This window comes from Heptranchias perlo, chromosome 13 (genome assembly GCF_035084215.1).
Source record: "Heptranchias perlo isolate sHepPer1 chromosome 13, sHepPer1.hap1, whole genome shotgun sequence".
Lineage (NCBI taxonomy): Eukaryota > Metazoa > Chordata > Chondrichthyes > Hexanchiformes > Hexanchidae > Heptranchias > Heptranchias perlo.
The window spans coordinates 21,643,728-21,664,781 of record NC_090337.1 but is presented as its reverse complement, the minus strand read 5'-3'; the positions used below and the strand labels follow the sequence as shown (position 1 = coordinate 21,664,781).

The window sequence follows — 21,054 nt, the reverse complement described above, 5'->3', positions numbered from 1 at the left end:
GCAGCATTAAAGCTGGCATAGACCATTTGGGCCAAATGGCCTGTTCCTATGCTGTAGTTTCGACGTAACTTGATATAAATAGGTAAAACAGAAGTTTTGCTTTGAATCAATGGATGGGTTGGTACTGGCAACAAAATCGAGTACCATTGCATAGCTGTCTGTGTCTGTAGGCCCATCTTCAAGCTTACCCTTTTCTAAATTACCGAGTGTATCCTCTAACCTAACAAACGCCTTCAATACTCTTCTTGCATCTGCACAGCACAATCATGACAGAGATGGTTTCTGCTAAGTAGAACTATATGGGTTCAATGAAATAATCCATTTGTATTATCTGTGTTGTTCTGGTTGTTCATATCCAGTTATTTTCGGCAGTTAAACAGCAATAAGTCTGTACACTCGGCAAACCTAAACTGAATATACTATGCACACCTGCGCTTCACTGACAACTGGCAGACTGCCGGACATCACTGCCAAAGTCTGCACTTGACTTGATGTAAATCATGTCTGCAAAGCCCACTCGGCAATGAACAGTAGCATTCTGCACCTGCACACTATTCACTGAGAGGGGGAAGGAAGGCAAGAATTAACGTCACCCATTTGCAACTGTTTCTACATTTGCAAGGAACTGTTTACTGCTTTGTTTCTCCCTCATATAAATAATCAATTTTCTGCACATTATACAGATGCCAGCATGCAAGTGACGGCCACTGTAACAATTATGAAATTGACCCTGGTGACTGCCAAAGCGCAAATATCCAAACAATGTATGCTGTGACACCAAGGGGAAGGGCCAGGGCTTTCATATCACCTAACACATGCATCAACTACCGCGGGAGTGGCAATTTACAGGAAGGTTCCACGAACAGCTAATGAATGAATAGATGATCTGTATAGGTGGTGTGTGAGGGATGATTGTTGGCCAAAAGACAGAGAAAACTCACTGCTCCTCTTCAAAGAGTGCCATAGGATCCTTTATGCATAGACATGGCCTTGGTTTAATGTCTTATCTGAAAGACTACTTGTTGAGGTAGCTTGCTCAAGTTAGCATTATTCATGCACCAACCGCACCTGGAATACTGCTTACAGTTTTGGTCTCCATACTTAAGAAAAGACATACTTGCTCTCGAGGCAGTACAAAGAAGGTTCACTCGGTTAATCCTGGGGATGAGGGGGCGGACATATGAGGAGAGGTTGAGTAGATTGGGACTCTACTCATTGGAGTTCAGAAGAATGAGAGGCGATCTTATTGAAACATATAAGATTGTGACGGGGCTTGATCGGGTGGATGCGGTAAGGATGTTCCCAAGCTGTGGAAGCTACATCATTGAATAAATTTAAAACAGAAATAGACAGTTTCCTAGAAGTAAAGGGAATTAGAGGTTACGGGGAGCGGGCAGGAAATTGGACATGAATTTAGAATTGAGGTTAGGATCAGATCAGCCATGATCTTTTTGAACGGCGGAGCAGGCTCGAGGAGCCGATTGGCCTACTCCTGCTCCTATTTCTTATGTTCTTAATGTTCTTATCCAAGACGGTGTGTGCTAGCAGGCTACTCAACAATGTTGGACACCACAGCTGAGCTCAACCCTGTACATCTACACGTGCGCATTTCCCAACTAAATAGTCATTAGCAGTGGGAAACTTGGTTTGATTTTTCCCTCCTAAATGAGAGAAGCTGAGATCAAATTATACTATCCCTACCGCTGCTCTAGCTGAGAATGGCCAGATTGGGACCCTCCTGGTCTGTTCAGCTCAGCTACTCACCTGAACCAACTAAACAACTGGGGGAGCTACAAAATTTGATTTAAACAAAGCTGAAGCAGTAGTTTTAGATGATTGGACTTAGGGGGGGGCAGGGGGAAAAAACAAATTCACTATATTCCACTTATCTGGCAGAGTATCTGGATTAACTGTACATAATATTTTAGAAGCAATGCTATACAGATTGATTCCAAACATGTTTATGGAAGCTCTACCTTTCTGTTACACTCAGTCTAATAATCTTTTACATTTTTCATCTAGTAGATTGCAGAATTTGAATTATTGCATTTTTCTTATTGCTAAAGCTTTTTAGTATTATTGTCCATATTAAAGATAAAATATTCAAGAATGCGAACATGATTTATAATCCTGGTCACTAGGATCATGACAAATTGCACTGCAAAATAAATTAGATTATTCAATATTTTCATTGCAGTAATGGCCCAATGATTCTGTTGATCTGTTTATACATAGGATATTGAAATACTGTACTTTATTGGAGTCCCATTTATGAAGATATACACCACCTGCTGACAAGCCAGGTAACACACTACAGGGCTGATTTTCCAAATACGTGCTCCTGGCACAGAGCCTCACTCATTTGCAGCACACAGCAAGAAATCACAGGAACAACCTCCACAATTTCTGGTGAGTGTGCCCATGATTTCCTGATATGCATCCCTGGTGGGTGTGGCTCCATGCTGGCACAATATGAATACCCAACTTTGGACAGAAGTATTCTTTAAGGAGTTTGATGCTGTCTTTCCCATCCACCTGGCAAAAAATACAGGCTTCATCGATGGTTAAACCAAGTAGGTGATATCCAATGATGCCAAGAGCCATGTTGCAGCCAAGTACATTTGGAAAACTGGCCAATGTTTACAAAGAAAGGAATGGCAAAAGTTACAAAACGGAACAGTTTCCCACTTTGCTCTGAACAGTATCACAGGCAGAAGTCAAAAAAGGCTGAGGTTTACATGCAATGCTCATGAGAGGCACCCCACTCTATTTCCCCCACTGTCAGTTATAGAGCGGCTTCACTCATTGAGGTTGTGAGGGCATTTCTGCTACAAATCGGAAATCTGTTTAATGTCATAGCAATCTTTCTCATTCTTATTAAGACTTGTGAAGATACCACTTTAAATTAATCACTGCAGACTTGGCTTATCTGTATTGACAGAGAATCTACATTCATATATATAAGGCTGGAAATGCCACAATGGGTAGGTTTACAAGTTAGGGTTGGTGCCTGGAAGCAATTATCTCAACTGTTTTGATTGACTATTCAGCCACTTAATACCCATGGCAGGATGTTATAGGTCTGGATGTTAGTGATGCATAGTCACTCCTCATGGCTGGGCTTTCAGAGCAGGCTCTGTTCCACAAAATAGACAGCCAGGTATCACTGCATCTTTTAAAAAGCAGTAAGTGGTGGAAATCTGAAACAAAACTCAAAAAAATCTATGCATGGAAAAGACAGGTCAACGTTTGAGGCAGGACCCTTGTTTAGCATGGGCCCTGCCTGAAATGTCAACTATTCTATCTTTCCATTCACGCTGACTGACCTGCTCTGTAACTCCAGCATTTTCTGCCATTATATCTTTTGCTTGATGTATGGTGAACTAAAGCAAGTCTTGTTCTTATGGCAGTGGATGCCTCATATAATGTCATTGGAGGAAGTAGTTTTGATAACTCCATGCCGAACAAAAATACATTTAACCATTTATGGCCGGTTCAGCACAAAAGAAGAGCTCATGGTGTAGAGGGTAACATACTAGCATGGATAAACGATTGGTTAGCTACCAGGAAACAGAGAGCAGGCATAAATGGGTCATTTTCAGGTTGGCAAGATGTAACAAGTGGAGTGCCACAGGGATCAGTGCTGGGGCCTCAACTATTTACAATCTATATCAATGACTGCAGTGAAGGGGCCGAATGTATGGTTGCTAAATTTGCTTTAGAGGCGGTTCAGAGAAGGTTCACTCGACTGACTCCTGGGATGAGGGGATTTCCTTATGAGGAAAGGTTGGACAAGTTAGGTCTGTATACACTGGAGTTTAGAAGAATGAGAGGTGATCTTATTGAAACATATAAGATCCTGAGGGGGCTTGAAGGGGTAGATGCTGAGAGGGTGTTTCCCCTTGTGGGAGAGACTAGAACTAGGGGACATAGTTTAAAAATAAGGGGTCTCCCATTTAAGATGGAAATGACGAGAATTTTTTTCTGAGAGTCGTGAGTCTGTGGAACTCCCTTCCCCAGAGAGCGATGGAGGCAGGGTCATTGAATATTTTTAAGGCTGAGTTAGATAGATTCCTGATTAACAAGGGAGTCAAAGGTTATAGTAGATAGACGGGAAAGTAGGGCTGAGGTCACAATCAGAACTGCCACGATCTTATCAAATGGCAGAGCAGGCTCGAGGGGCCGAATGGCCTACTCCTGCTCTTAATTCGTATGCTCGTACTGTACTGCTGCTTGCAGCTGGTATTGAGTTGAGCAAGTGAAGGTTCTGTGGGGTGGTCTCAACTTCACAGGCAACTTTTATGTTATGGACACTGGGCTAAGTTCATTATTAGAAGAATTCGTGAAGTGATGTCTTATTATTTGTTGAACTGAGGAATTACAAGTTAAATTTTTTAATCTAGCAAAACCTGTGTTGATATTTTGCTACCATTTAATAAGCCTGATTTGTAAGTTATAGCCTGTATCACATGGTCTGGCAGAATAATTATTCTTCTGCTATCCAAAGACTAGGAGGACACGAGGGGTCTCAGGTCATTTCAGGGGAGCAAATTAAAACAAGAAAGGGTACTTGGTTTGACCCTGGGCAATGCTACAGTACCTGAAATTATGTATACAGGGCACACTTACATTCACTGGGAATGAGGGCTCATGGGAGAAGTGCTTGGCACTAAGTACAAGAGAAATATCTGGCGAGAGCCCAAAAACTGCAACAATCTCCATCTCTTAATAAAACTTACATGATACGCTCAGCTTATTTTTACCCTTCTTGCATACAAAGTATTCTTCGGTAGTTTCCTTGTCACAAAAAGAAGGCCTTGCCATCTGAGCATGCTACAAGCAATACACAAAACACCAATTCATTTTAACAAAGTATACACCTTGTTAATCACATACAAATACAAATGCATGTATGTGGACATGTATTTATCCTGGTGCAATATATAGAGAAAAGCAAACCACATGGTGAAAGAATATTGCTTTCCATTGCATTTGTACTAATTTCCCCTGGGAACGTTTATAGGTCACATTCATTTTACACATCATAAACCAAAGCATCCTCCTTGTCAGTTGTTTTAAAACAACACAATTTCACAAACAGCACTATAAAATTGATGCACAGAAAGTGAGCTGATGAGTTTTAACTTCATATAAATGGAAAATGAAGACTTGCCCAAATACAATTACATGTGCAGCCCAGTGGTACATGGCAGGATTTTAACATTCTAATTCACAATTCTCCACACAAACAGATTGGAAAATAGTGAATGTAACTCCCCTATTCAAGAAAGGAGGGAGACAGAAAGCAGGAAACTACAGACCAGTTAGCTTAACATCTGTCATAGGGAAAATGCTAGAATCTATTATTAAGGAGATTATAGCAGGGCACTTAGAAAATCTCAATGCAATCAGGCAGAGTCAACATGGTTTTGTGAAAGGGAAATCGTGTTTGACTAATTTAGTAGAGTTCTTTGAGGAAGTAACAAGTAATGTGGATAAAGGGGATCCTGTGGATGTAGTGTACTTGGATTTTCAGAAGGCTTTTGACAAGGTGCCACAACAAAGGCTACTACACAAAAGAAGAGCTCATGGTGTAGGGGGATAACATATTATCATGGATAAAGGATTGGTTAGCTAACAGGAAACAGAGAGTAGGCATAAATGGGTCATTTCAGGTTGGCAAGGTGTAACGAGTGGAGTGTCACAGGGATCAGTGCTGGGGCCTCAACTATTTACAATCTATATCAATGACTTGGATGAACGGACTGAATGTATGATTGCTAAATTTGCTGATGACACAAAGGTAGGTAGGAAAGTAAGTTGTGAAAAGGACATAAGGAGTCTGCAAAGGGATATAGATACGTTAAGTGAGTGGGCAAGAATTTGGCAGATGGAGTATAATGTGGAAAAATGTAAACTTATCCACTTTGGCAGGAGGAATAGAAAAGCAGTATATTATTTAACTGGAGAGAGATTGTAGAACTCTGAGGTACAGAGGGATCTGATTGTCCTAGTACATGAATCACAAAAAGTTATTCTGCAGGTGCAGCAAGTGATTAGGAAGACAAATGGAATGTTGTCATTTATTGCAAGGGGATGGAATATAAAAGTAGAGATGTTTTGCTACAGTTGTACAGGGCATTGGTGAGATCACATCTAGAATACTGTGTGCAGTTTTGGTGGTCTCATTTAAGAAAGGACATAATTGCTTTAGAGGCGGCTCAGAGAAGATTCACTTGACTGATTTCTGGGATGAGAGGGTTATCATATGAGGAAAGGTTGGACAAGTTGGGCCTGTATACTTTGGAGTTTAGAAGAATGAGAGGTGATCTTATTGGAACATATAAGATCCTGAGGGGATGTTTTCCCTTGTGGGAGAGACTAGAACTAGGGGCCACAGTTTTAAAATAAGGGGTCTCCCATTTAAGACGGAGATGAGGAGAAATTTTTTCTCTGAGGGTCGTAAGTCTGTGGGACTCCCTTCCCCAGACAGCAGTGGAGGCAGGGTCATTGAATATTTTTAAGGCTGAGTTAGATAGATTCCTGATTAACAAGGGAGTCAAAGGTTATAGTAGGTAGACAGGAAAGTAGGGTTGAGGTCACAATCAGATTAGCCATGATTTTATCAAATGGCAGTGCAGGCTCGAGGGGCCGAATGGCGTACTCCTGCTCTTAATTCCTATGTTCGTATTAAGGGAGGAGTTAAGTAGAAACTCTACACTTCCCCACAGAAAACTGAGGAAATGAAAATGTGCAGGGCAATTTACGCTGGAGCACCCTCTTTTCCCATACTTCCTAATAGCTATTGACATATTCATAAAGTTAAGAGAGTCATTCTTAAGTGTCTCTAAACAGATTACCTGCCTGCCACTCAGTACATGTGCAACAGGATGGGAGGAAACTATAGAATCTTACAGCACAGAAGGAGGCCATTCGGCCCATCATGCCTGTGCTGGCTCTTTGAAAGAGCTGTCCAATTTAGTCCCACACCTCAGTTTTTTTCCCCATAACCCTGCAAATTAGTCCTCTTCAAGTACACGTCCAATAGTCATTTGAAAGTTCCTGTGGAATCTGATTCCACCACCCTTTCAGGTAGTGTGTTCCAGATCTCAGCAACCATCTGTGTGAAAAAGCTTCTCATTTCCCCATTACTTCCTTTGCTGATTATTTTAAATCTATAACCCCTGATTACTGACCCACTTGCCAGTGGCAACAGTTTCTCTCTACTTGGTCTATCAAACCACCTCATAATTTTGAATATCTCTATCAGGTCTCCCCTTAACCTACTCTGCTCTGAGAACAATCCCAGTTTCTCCAGTCTCTCCATATAGCTGACGTCCCTCATCCCTGGTATCATCCTGGTAAACCTCCTCTACACCCTCTCCAAGGTCTTGACATCATTCCTAAAGTGTGGTGCCCAGAATTATAAAACTACTTTACACATTTACCTGAAAGTGTTTTGGCTTTGACCATGGCATAGAATAGAGATGACAATCTGAGTAGGTTGAATCCTTCGAACATCCTCAATTTCCCAGCACAGTACTCTGCTACAGAATCAGCAGGAAAGGAAGCACCTCTCCTAGCCACAATTTGATTTCCAAGTCCTTTGGACAGAAGCATTCTTTAAGATACTTTCTGCCTTCTTTCCCATCTACCAAAAGATACATGCTGCATCTGCGGTTAAACCAAGTAGGTTATATCTAAAGATACTGAAAGCCACATCCCAGCCAAGCAATAAACATGGGTGCTGGCTCACTGTCCTATCTGTAAGGAAGATATGTTCAATAGTCATAAAGTAGAAAAGGCTATTTGAAAAGACATTTTAAAAAAATCTATAAGTAAAAACACCAGCTTGCCAGAGCAGCCACTGGAAGATCATCTTAAAATCACATGATTCTCAGATCCAAAGACTAATAACAGCTGGTTAAATCTGTGCTTAACATTGCCCTTGACTTCATTATCTCTTCCCCGTGAGAAGAATGGAGTCACGTCACACCCATGGGAACAAAGCAGAGTTGTTGAGCATCATGCTTATTGCAGCCATCGGGAATCCAAGATCAGCGTTCATGACAACAGTCGGCTTTTTAAGCTGACCCATCCACATTTTCCCATTATGCCATCCAATATACAAAAAAGGAAACCATTACTACTATTATGACACAGATTCTGCCTGGAATCAAACAGTAGCCAAGAGCTTTTCAATGGAACGGTTGTACCAAAGCTGACAATGAAAGGGACCTCGGTATTCATATCTCATCATGAATGAATGTACACGAAGTTCAAAAAATGACAGTCACCCAAACATGTCTATAATTGATCTCCCATTTTGCATAAGTATGATACCCTATTGGTTTTCAGGACAACCACTGTTTTGCAGAGTTGGCTACATACATGAGTAGACCATTGACAAACAGTGATGGTGTGATATCAGCTCAATGGATCTTTTATGCTGTCCACTCCCCTCTCAGTAGTTCACCTGAGGAAGGAGGTAGCCTCCGAAAGCTTGTGAATTTAAAATAAAATTGCTGGACTATAACTTGGTGTTGTAAAATTGTTTACAACTCTCAGTAGAAGGCAGTGCAAGACTAGGATCTTGATTATTTTTTGGTGTGGGAGGGAAAGGAGAAGAACAAAAACATTAAAAACAAATCAACTGGAAAGTTAATATTTCAATAGTTATGCAGTGATTTTAGTTAACTACAGTATTCAATAAAATGCCACCTGATGTAAGGTATGGAATTCTGGTCACAGAAACATGAAGATAATATTTCTCCTCAGGGTAGAGAGGCAAGTAACCAAGATGATATTGCTATCAGGAATCAAAGTTATGAGGAAAGGTAAAGGAAATTGGGCTTATTTTCTTTAGAAAAGAGAAAACTCAGATGACCTAACTGAAGCTGTCAAGATTCTGAAGGTGATGACAAAGCTGACCAAAGTAAACTGTTCACTACAGCAAAGTTTCAAATACCAGGGAACACAGGGTTATGGAACAATTTACAAGAGAAGGCTCAAGAGGTAACTTGATGTGTTTCTGGACGGAGGGATATGGTGAGAAAATGAGTAGATAGGGTTGAGATCTCTCAAAAATGGACAGGCGCATGAGCTTTATTTCCATTTTCTAAACATTCCTCCTTTCTTATGTTGTGTAGTTATTGCTTGCCTTTCTAGGGTTCGACATTTTAAAAAATCATTTGAAAACAAGAGAGGCATCTGCATCTATTACACTGTAAGCAGGATGCTTCAAGCATCTCCCCGAGTGGATTAGAATGGCAGGGAAAGAAAATTAAATATTGACCATTTAAATGTGGTTGATGGTTCTGGTTAATTAAAAAAGTCAAACATTAACAGTGCAGGTGCGATGATGCATCCAACTCGTCATTAAACATATTTAAATAGATATAAAACACATCAATGGACAACACTGAGCACATTCTCAATGGTCAGTATTAAAATAAAAATCCCATGTAAGCTGGAATGTATCGGTCATGCCCTCAATTAGCACAGCACATCAAAATTGTATTTGTGAAGTCTCTCTGCAAAGCAATTACAAGCAAAGATCAATTATCACATTTAACAAAATCTAACAGCGTAATAAATTAAAATCTGCATCCCAGAATATTAACAAACCATAGCAGTGACCTCTAGGCTGTGGTCTGGGTGAAAAGAGAGCCTGAGAAAGGACAATAAATCAAATCTGAAGCATATGTGAACACTTTCAATACTCAATCTGCCTGGGTCAATAGTTCTTTAATACACTTTCAACCAGACTGTTCACTGTACAACTGCCTGATGTGTTAGGGGATTAGAAAAGGAGTCTTATATCCAGCTATCTTCCAAGTTAGGACTCCATCCAGAAAATTGCTCTTTTTAAGTCATTCATCCACATTAAAGGCAGATGTCAGTCTTATAGTGCATTACCAAATTCTAGGACTTCAGACAAAAGCTGCTGAATGGCATTATCTGCAATCAAAGGATGAGAAATTGCACTCATAGCTTGGGTTTGGTACCTACACAACAGGGCTACAGAGAAACAAGCAGCTGAAGATCTGCATTACCAACTGGTGGAACTATTCTTTGGTGGGATATGGTGTCTGCCTACGCTATGGTCAGGAAGCACTATTTCACGTAAAGGGTTGTGGAAATCTGGAACTCACTCACCACCCCCCACCCCCCCAAAAAAGGCTGTGGATATTGGGTCAAATGAAATCTTCAAGAGTGAGATCAATTAATGTCTGTTCGATAAGAGTACCAAGGGATAAGGAGCAAAGGCAGGTAAATGGAGTTGAGGTACAGATCAGCCATGATCTAACTGAATGGAGGAACAGGCTTGAGAGACTGAATGGCCTACACCTGTTCCTATACCCTTGTAAAACATGAGCGCCTAATTATTGTATATTTGTTTATACTGGTGAAATAAACCCAATATATTGCAACATATAGGAGTAACTCCTTACCCCACAACCAGTTCTACTGACTTCCTGGATTATCATCCCAATCAAGCTATTGTCCCAAGCATAGAATCAATATCAAGTTAACAAGACATTGATTTAGAAATCAAGTCGAAACACATAGATCAAAAGGCATCACTAATTGTTTTACCATAACTAGCAGGTTAAGTATAGTATAAAAAGGTGTAAAACTTAGCTTTTTAATGATCTCCGTATTTCAGGACTCTTCCAAACACATCTGAGAATTTTCAGAATAAGAGAATGCATGCAATTTTGATCAGATTCCTTAAAGGAAAGTTGTTGCTATGTTTCAATTATATCAGAATGAACCTTAGCAGAAAATGATGAAATGAAAGTACAATTTCAAAATATTTCAGAGTACGAGTACAAGAACACTTGATACTCTTTCAAAACGGATAAAAGATAATTTTTAGAATTTATATAATGCATGATCTTTTGCTTCACCACATTGGGTGTAGACTACTTTGTTACGGAATATTTATTATAAACTCTAAGTGAAGTGTTTTACAAAAAGAAATATTCTGTTGCCAAATAAACAAATGCATATACAGTAATGAATCTCCTGGGTTGGAGTTAGAATATTAGTATAACAAATTTTATGATAGATAGATTTAATCGATATTATAGTTAAATATAAAGCCAAGCTTTTCTGTATTACCTATGGAATCATAGAAGGTTACAGCAAAGGAGGAGATTATTTGGTTCATCATGTCAGCTCTTTGTGAAAGCATTCTAAAACTAATGCTACTTCCCTGCTCTCTTCCCACAGCCTTGTATCTTCCTCTGCTTTAAATATTTATTCAACTGTCACTTAAAAGATACAGTGGTCTCTGCCTCAACCTCTCCCTGTGACGAAGCATTCCATGTTCCAACAACCTCCACCTTTCACTTTCTTACTGATAATTTTAAATTGATGTCACTGAATACCAAACCAGAGAAATACTCTTTCCTTATTCATTAGATCAGAATCCATCATAATTTAAAAATCTCTATTGTGTCTCCTCTTGGCTTTCTCTGCTGCAGTGATAGTCGTCCCAGTACCTCAAATCTCTTTTTTTAACTCTAGTCTCCCATCCCTCTCATCATCCTGGTGAAGTTATGCTGTACAATCTACAGCTTCGATGTCCTTTCTATAACGGGGCACCCTAAACTGCACAGAACACTCCAACTGTGGGCTAACCATATTTTGTGTAAATGAATTACTTCTTTACCCTTGTACTCTACGCCCACATTTAAAACCCAAAATTCTATTAGCTTTATCTACATGCACTTGCAAGGAATTATGTTTTTGAACTTCCAGGTCTCTGTTCATCCACACCCTTCAGTGCCTTTCCATTAAGTGTATATTCCCATTCCTTGTTATTTCTATCATTGAGTTATCAGGGAGCTCGAGCAACTCAAGTAGAAAATCTAGGTTAAAAGTGAGAAGAATAATTTTGGATATAGTAAAACGTCCATTATATCTTTTGAAAGAGGTGGTGTTACATAGTGTACGTTGATAATTTATGGTAGAGGGATAGTTTCTAACTTAAAACTTAGGAAATGGGAGGAAAACTATTTAAAAACTGTTCATGTAGATTACATACAGCGCTGTGGTATTTAAACTGAGCAGAAGTGAGATTCTGAAGTCAAAGAGAGATTTTGGTGAATATGGATTTAAGTAAAGAGAAGAACTTAATCTGTAGGAGGACAAGGGTTTGGGGTGAGAATTGGGGAACGGCAGGGGCGCCCGAGGTTCTAATGTGCAGTAAACGCTGCACTTGATTAACTGAAAATCGGTTACTGATTTTGTGGTAAAAGCACAAACTGTGATCAGATCAATTCAATTTTTGGGTGACGGAAAGGAAGGATTTTTTTTTAAATAAGAGAAAGCTGTCCTTTGGCCTCCCTCACAAAAAAGATAGTTTTAGTAATACTACCGTACCTTTATATGAAAAGCAGGCAACATCCACTTTTTCAAAGGGACAAACTGCTAAACAGGACCATATTCCCAAGCTGCCTGAATTGATGATCAGTCAACAATGTGGTAGCACTAAAGGATGGGACATGGGCCTGTGCCTGTGATTTCCCCTCTATATGTGAGCTTTTGGTGTCAACTATTGAAGTTGCTGAATGGAAGGCAGGTGCTTCAACATATATGGGGGGAGGGCATGGCAGGAAACAGAACAGAGAGAAAAGTAAATTAAATGGGGATTGGAAGAGCAGAGAAGGTTCACCGTTCTTTTCTCTCCTCCTCCATAAAAAGCACTTATGGGGACACAGAAGAAATAAATCCAAGCAAAGAACCATTTCAAATTGGAAAGATTAGTTTAATATAAAACAGACACACAAGTTGGACTTCATTTTACTCCATAGAGGTTTGAATATTTGGTTTTCTGTTATTCATTACTAGATTATTTTAAACAGAAATGCTGCAAGATGACTGGGGCACAGATCTCCTCACTGGATAACTTGAATAATGAGAAATCAGAGGGCTTTCGAACAGGGAATAAGGTTGCTTTTTATTCCCACAGTTAAATAAATATTAAATCATATTTTTTAAAGGTCTGCGGCTTTCAGTACAAAATTTGCGCAAGTTTTATTAAAATTTTGATGATTAATTTTAAAGTAATTAGTGCTAGAGTTGAAAGGCAAATTCAGTACTCCAATAAGCAAATAGTTCCAGAACTAATTATCAATTCCATTTCACAGGAATATTGAAGCTTAAATTAGATCCTGTCACTTGCTTGGGAACAGTCATAAATAACTTACACATTTCTCCTTTAAGATAGCAAGATATCCCAAGGTGCTTTACACAGGGCCAAATCAGGCACTACGCAGGAAATAGAGATGATCAAGGGAGGTGACTCGAGGTGCTGTCGAAGAGGTAAGTTTTCAGGGGGCCTTTGAACGTGTGGATGGAGTGGTGTAAGTCAAGAATTACACAATGTTGTTGTGGATAGGGTGTTTATTAGATGCATTTTGACACCAGATCATAATACTATACCAGCTGCTAGCTGAAACTGCATAGCTCCCTGCTTAAAGATTTTTCTTTCAGCATGTGCAGGGCAGACATCAGTTCAGAGAAATCTTTGGCTCAACTTAAAGCAAAAAAAAATACAACTTTGCTGGGGGGCATTTATCATTTCATATCTCCAAATTTTAAATGATGGCATTGGACTGAAGTGGCAGTTTCATGGAGACTCGTTGGCCCCACAGGGAGATTTTTGGCAAGTTGAAGTACATAAAAGGAAGGACACAGAAATGCAACCTGAAAATGATATTCTTCCTCTGGGTACTGAAGGTAATTAGCAACTACTTTGAGATGGGATAGAGGAACAGATGCATTAATTACTAACACCAGGTAATAAAGATTGTATTAACTAACTCATGGTTTCGCTCCTATGGGTCTCTTGTAGTTAGCTTCATTCTCAAGGATACTCAGTGAAAATACCATGGTGGCAGATTTTCATCTTCTCTGCCTGGGCAGTAATCTGGCAGGACAGATCACACACCCTTTATCGAACCCGCCTGATATTCATTCTATTGAAATCAATGGAATGAAAATCAGGCAGATTCTATAGAGGCAGGCGATGCACCACGTCAGATTACTGCCCAGACAGTGAAGACAAAAAATCTACTCCACGGACTTTATGAGGACATGTTGTAAACACAACAACTTTATTTATATTTATATAGCGCCTTTAATGTAGTAAAATGTCCCAAGGCGCTTCACAGGAGCGATTTTCAAACAAAATTTGACACCGAGCCACATAAGGAAATATTAGGAGAGGTGACCAAAAGCTTGGTCAAATAGGTAGGTTTTAAGGAGCGTCTTAATGGAGGAGAGAGAGATAGAGAGCTGAGAGGTTTAGGGAGGGATTTCCAGAGCTTAGGCCCTAGGCAGCTGAAGGCATGGCCGCCAATGGTGGAGTAATTAAAATCGGGGACGCGCAAGAGGCAAGAATTGGAGGAGCACAGAGATCTAAGGGTTGTAGGGCTGGAAAAGGTTACAGAGATAGGGAGGGGCGAGGCCACGGAGGGAATGGAAAACAAGGATGAGAATTTTAAAAACCAAGCATTTCCGGACCGGGGTGATGGGTGAATGGGATTTTGTGCGAGTTAAGGCACGGGCAGCAAAGTTTTGGATGAGCTCAAGTTTATGGAGGGTGGAAGATGGGAGGCCACCCAGGAGAGCATTGGAATAGTCAAGCCCAGAGGTAACAAAGGTATGGATGAGGGTTTCAGCAAATGAGCTGAGGCAGGGGCAGAGACGGGCGATGTTACAGAGGTGGAAGTAGGCGGTCTTGGTGATGGAGTGGATATATATGGGCGGAAGCTCATCTCAGGGTCAAATAGGACGCCAAGGTTGCAAATGGTCTGGTTCAGCCTCAGGGAGAGGGATAGTGTCGGTGGCTAGGGAACGGAGTTTGTGGCGGGGACCAAAGACAATAGCTTCAGCCTTCCCAATACTTAGTTGGAGGAAATCTTTGCTCCTCCAGTGCTGGATACTGGACAAGCAGTGCAACAAATCAGAGACAGTGGAGGGGTCGAGGGAGGTGATGGCGAGGTAGAGCTGGGTGTCATCAGCGTACATGTGGAACCTGACCGTGTTTTCAGATGATGTCGCGAGGGGCAGCAGGTAGATGAGTAATAGGAGGGGGCCAAGGATAGATCCCTGGGGGGACACCAAAGGTAACGGTGTGGGAGTGGGCAGAGGCCACTGTAGGTGATTCTCTGGCTATGACTGGATAGATAAGAATGAGATAGGAAATAGGCCAAATGTATATGGAATAAAGTTTGAAAGGCTCCTGAATATAATAAATTATAGCAGTGAGATAAACAAAACAGGCTTATAATCATATATAATGGCAATTATAGAGCACTCGCAACGTAGCAAAATATTCCAAAAGGACTTCACAAAAAGGGGCAGGAAACAGAAAAACCAACAGTAAGAGATAGAGAAGGTAACATGGTGAAAGAGTTAGGTTTTGAGAAGGATTTTGAAGGTGGGAGAGATGTCGTAAGCCCTAGGGTTTAGGAGAATTTCAGAGTGCAGCACCGTGATGCTTGATGGAGTTCCTAAAGTACAGTGGGGGATGCCATGAATGGACTGGGGCAAGTGGAGTCAGTTAATGCAGCCAAGCAGGTGTTGACAGCACTGCCCGCCAACAAAATCTCTCCAAAGGAGTAACTGGCTGCCTCTTGATAAGCAGAAAACATTCACTTTGAAAAATGTGTTTCTTGTCTAAACAAAATAAAAGTGAATTCATGCTTGGAAACAGCTACTCAGATTGTTTTATGTATTAAGGATATCCTATAATTCCCTTATAATGAGACTGACTGGATAATGAGGACAAAGTGGTCTCTTTTGGGAAAAGTGTGGGGGGGGGGGGGGGAGAAAAGAGGTTTCTACTGGATTAAACAGCAAAAGGAATAGATGATTTTTCTGTTTCAAGCCAGTTGCTGAGCAAATTGTAAATGGACTATAAATTCATTAAACCTTACCTGGTCATTTCATCATCACCCATGACTTTCGTAATTGGTGAGTATCTGCCTGGTGATGATGGAGCAAGAGTCTGTTTGTATTCTGTACTCCCTAAATAGTTTGATGGTGTGATATGGTTTTCCAATTGGGAATAGGCTGGAGGAACAAATAAAATAGTATGCATGGGTAAAATAATTATATTTTTCCAAACATCTTTATATTTTTGTCACAATACACTTAAAATCAAAGCAAGCTATGTACATGAAATTAACCAAAATAAATCTGGGTAAACATTCAATTTATAAAATAGTTTTTTCTTCATCCTACACAAAAATGCTTTGCAATCCATTTGACAAATTTGAATTAAAAATTAGCTTGTGTCTAGCATTCTAAAGCACTATCATTTACTCCACAAAATGTGTAAATGGGCTGGTGGCTACACACTTTGATGCACTAGACTACAGATCCACAATCACATTTGAGTCTGGGATCCTCAACCTTAGTCATGCTTTCACAGTGAGACAACAGACAGATTAGTTGCTTCTTCACCAGAAAGAAAGAGAAGCAGAAAACTGAAGGCAAGGCACCCTGACTTGTGCTGGTTAAAGAGCGTCATTGCAAATGTCCAGTGATCAAATCACCCACCTTATTTCAGAGTGATGCATGGCACAGGGCCTAGGGAGGAGAGAGGAGAAGACAGAGAAAAAGAGAACAGAACAGAGAGAGGTGAAGAGGAGAAAACTTTCTATAGTCTTTAGAAACAGCTATATAATCTTAGCGAAAGAATGTGTAATTCTCCACTCCCTTCTGCGTCCGGTGCTGGAAAAAACTCTTCCCCCAAGTCACTGACAATTGCACTTTCAAACTGTCAACTGCCTAGCCTTTGACCTTCCATTCACCATGGCACATCTGCAGTTCTCAATCTGCTCAACCACTCCTTCACCTCCACCTTTGATGCCTTTGTCCTCATTGAAACCTTTTCTCTCTCTTTTCCTTGTCATTCCCCCCGATATGGCTCCGAGCTTCATTCCTTCAAGTCCAACTGGAGGGCTCAGGTGGGGCGAAGTTTAGATTGGTAAAGAGAAAAGACAAGGAAGTAGTACAGGAAAGTGATGGGGGGAATGATAAACAGAGTGTCAGGAAAGGACAGAGTGTACAAACATAAGAGTGTACTAGCAAATGGGGCCGGGGTAGGAAAGAATGGTAAAAAGACAAAATTAAAGGTTCTTTATCTGAATGCGCGCAGCATTCTTCATAAGATTGATGAATTGATGGCACAAATAGAAAGAAATGGGTATGACCTCGTGGCCATTACAGAGACGTGGTTGCAAGGTGACCAAGGTTGGGAGCTAAAAATTCAGGGTTATTTACCTATTTTCCTATCCTTCTGAAATGTTAAAGGTGATGGAGTAGCTCTGCTAATAGAGGATGAAATTGGTATAATAGTGAGAAATGATCTTGGCTCAGAAGATCAAGATGTCGAATCAATTTGGGTGGAGGTAAGAAATAGGGGGCACAGTCTAAAAATTAGAGCCAGACATTTCAGGAGCGAGATTAGAAAACATTTCTATACACAAAGGGTGGTAGAAATTTGGAACTCTCTTCCGCAAACGGCAATTGATGCTAGCTCAATTGCTAAATTTAAATCTGAGATAGATAGCTTTTTGGCAACCAAAGGTATTAAGCAATATGGGCCAAAGGCAGGTATATGGAGTTAGATCACAGATCAGCCATGATCTTATCAAATGGCGGAGCAGGCACGAGGGGCTGAATGGCCTACTCCTGTTCCTAGGTTCCTAAATAGCAAGGGAAAGAAATCACTGGTGGGAGTAGTATATAGGCCCCCTAACAGTAGCTACACTGTAGGGCAAAATACAAAAAAGGTAATGCAATAATCATGGGCGATTTTAACTTTCACATAGATTGGACAAATCAAATTGGCAAAAATAGCCCTGAGGAGGAGTTTATAGAGTGTATTAGGAGCTGTTTCTTAGACCTGGGGAACCAACCAGGGAACAGGCCATTTTGGATCTGGTAATGGGTAATGAAACAGGGTTAATTAATGATCTCAAAGTAAAGGATCCCTTGGGAAGCAGTGATCATAACATGATGAATTTCACATCCAATTTGAGAGCAAGGATCTTGGGTCTGAAACTACTGTATTAACTTAAATAAGGGCAATTATAAAGGAATGAGGGTGGAATTGGCTGAAGTGGACTGGGTAAACAGATTAGATGGTATGATGGTGGATAAGCAGTGGCAAACATTTAAAAAGATATTTTATGACTCGCAACAAAAATATATCCCTGTGAGGAGGAAAGACTCCACAAAAAGGGTGAACCAATCATGGCTAACTAAGGAAGTAAAGGATGATATCAGGTTAAAAGAAAAAGCATACAACATGGCAAAGATTACTGGTAAGCCCGAAGATTGGGAAAACTTTAAAAAACAGCAAAGGGTGACCAAAAGAATAATAAAGAGGGAGAAAATAAATTATGAGAGTAAACTAGCAAGAAATATAAAAACTGACAGTAAAAGCTTCTACAGGTACATAAAAAAGGAAGAGGGTAGCTAAAGTAAACATTGGTCCCTTAGAGGATGAGACTGGGGAAATAATAATGGAAAACAAGGAAATGGCAGAGGAATTGAACAGATATTTTGTATCTGTATTCACAGTAGAAGACACTAATAACATACAAATAATAGTAGAAAATCAAGGGGCAAAGGGGATGGAGGAACTAAACACAATCACTATCAGTAGACAAAAAAGTACTAGGTAAACTAATGGGTCTAAAGGCTGACAAGTCCCCTGGGCCTGATGACTTGTATCCGAGGGTCTTAAAGGAAGTGGCTAGAGGGATAGTGGATGCATTGGTTGTAATCTTCCAGAGTTCACTAGATTTTGGAAAGGTCCCAGCGGATTGGAAAACCGCAAACGTAACACCCCATTCAAGAAGGGAGTGAGACAGAAAGCAGGTAACTATAGACCAGTTAGCCTAACATCTGTCATTGGGAAAATGCTAGAATCCATTATTAAGGAAGTAACAGCAGGACATTTGGAGACTCATAATACAATCAAGGAGAGTCAACATGGTTTTATGAAGGGGAAATCATGTCTGACAAACTTAGAGTTCTTTGAGGAAGTAACAGGCAGGGTGGATAAAGGGGAACCAATGGATGCAGTATATTTGGATTTCCAAAAGGCTGCATAAGATAAGAGCTCATGGTGTTGGGGGTAATATACTGGCATGGATAGAGGATTGGCTAACGAAGAAAAAAAAGTCGGGATAAAAGGGTCATTTTTAAAATGGCAATCTGTAACTAGTGGGGTGCCAAAGGGATCAGTGCTGGGACCTCAACTATTTACAATATATATCAATGACTTGGATGAAGGAATAGAGTTGTCTTGTGGCCAAATTTGCTGATGATACAAAGATAGGTGGAAAAGCAAGTTGCGATGAGGACACAAAGTGTCTGCAAAGGGATAATGACAGGTTAAGCGAATGGGCAAAAATTTGGCAGATGAAATATAATGTGGGAAAATGTGAAGCCATCCACTTTGGGAGGAAAAATAAAAAAGCGAAATATTATTTGAATGGAGAAATACTACAAAACGCTGCGGTACAGAGGGATCTGAGTGTCCTCGTACATGAAACACAAAAATTCAACATACAGGTGCAGCAGGTAATCCGGAAGGCAAACGGAATATTGGCCTTTATTTCTAGGGGGATGGAGTATAAAAGCAGGGAAGTCATGCTCCAACTGTACAGGGTGCTGGTGAGACCACACCTGGAATACTGTGTACAGTTCTGGTGCCCTTATTTAAGGAAGGACATACTTGCCATTGGAGGCAGTTCAGAGAAGGTTCACTAGGTTGATTCTGGGTATGGAAGGGTTGTCTTCTGAGGAAAGATTGAACAGGTTGGGTCTATACTCATTGGAGTTTAGAAGAATGAGAGGAGATCTTATTGAAACATACAAGATTCTGAGGGGACTCGATAGGGTAGATGCTGAGAGGATGTTACCCCACATGGGGGAATCTAAAACTAGGGGGCATAGTCTTAGAATAAGGGGTCGCCCTTTTAAAACGGAAATGAGGAGGAATTTCTTCTCCCAGAGGGTCGTGAATCTTCAGAATTCTTTACCCCAAAAAGCTGTGGAAGCTGAGTCATTGAATACATTCAAGACTGAGTTACAGATTTTTGATCAGCAAGGGAGTCAAAGGATATGGGGAAAAGGTGGGAAAGTGGAGTTGAGGTAAAAATCAGATCAGCCATGATCACCTTGAATGGCGGAGCAGGTTCGAGGGACTGAATGGCCTACTCCTGCTCCTATCTCTTATGGTCTCTTACTATGGTCTTATGATGCACAACTGGTTTAGCCATCCACCACCAGATTTGGCTGGACAACATCAAGAATCATCCTGGAAATCAAAGATAACCCCTGACTTCTTTCTCCATATACCAGCCATTTCCTTAGATCCCTGTCCTCCACCTACTCGACTCCCACCTTCAACAAGTGCAAGGTGCTCATAGACTACTTTGTCGCTAAGGTTGAGACGATCTGTTCAACTGGTTCTGCTGCTCCCCCTTTTCCCTTGCCCAGCAAACCAAACTTCCCCGCAGGTTCCCCTCTGCACTCGCCTTGATCCTACTTCTTTCTCTAGCTTTTCTCCTATCTCTCCATATATGTTCTTTGAGCTCATCATGTCCCACCTCCTATTCCTTTGACCCCATTCCCACTAAATTGATGACCACGTAACTTTCATTCATGGCTCCCATGCTCACTAACATTGTAAATGGTCCCCTCTCCATGTACCATCCCCCTCCTTTTGAAAACCACATTCATCAAGTCTTCAAAAAAAAAACTCACCCTCAATCCCTCTGTCCTTGCAAACTAATGTCCCATCTCCAATCTCCTTTCTTCTCCTAAGTCTTTGAATGTGTTGTCGCTTCCCAAATATCTCCCATCTTTCCTGCAATTCTACGTTTAAATCTCTCCAATAATGTTTCTGCCCCTGCAAGAGCATTGAAACGGCCCTAATCAAAGTCACAAATGACATCCTCTGTGACCATGGTGCATTATCCCTCCTCATCCACTTGGCAACCTTTGACACGG

The 21,054-nt window shown here is 40.7% G+C and overlaps 1 protein-coding gene across 4 annotated transcripts in view; it reads right to left on the bottom strand.

Annotated features, from left to right (window-relative positions):
- The window catches only part of LOC137331368 (disks large homolog 1), a 371,837-nt gene that overhangs the window by 83,120 nt on the left and 267,663 nt on the right, over positions 1–21,054 (bottom strand). For all 4 annotated transcript variants that reach the window (XM_067995121.1, XM_067995123.1, XM_067995124.1 and 1 more), the window contains exon 12: positions 15,957–16,092. In XM_067995121.1, the coding sequence (XP_067851222.1) occupies positions 15,957–16,092 (136 nt within the window). The remainder of the gene's footprint in view (positions 1–15,956; positions 16,093–21,054) is intronic.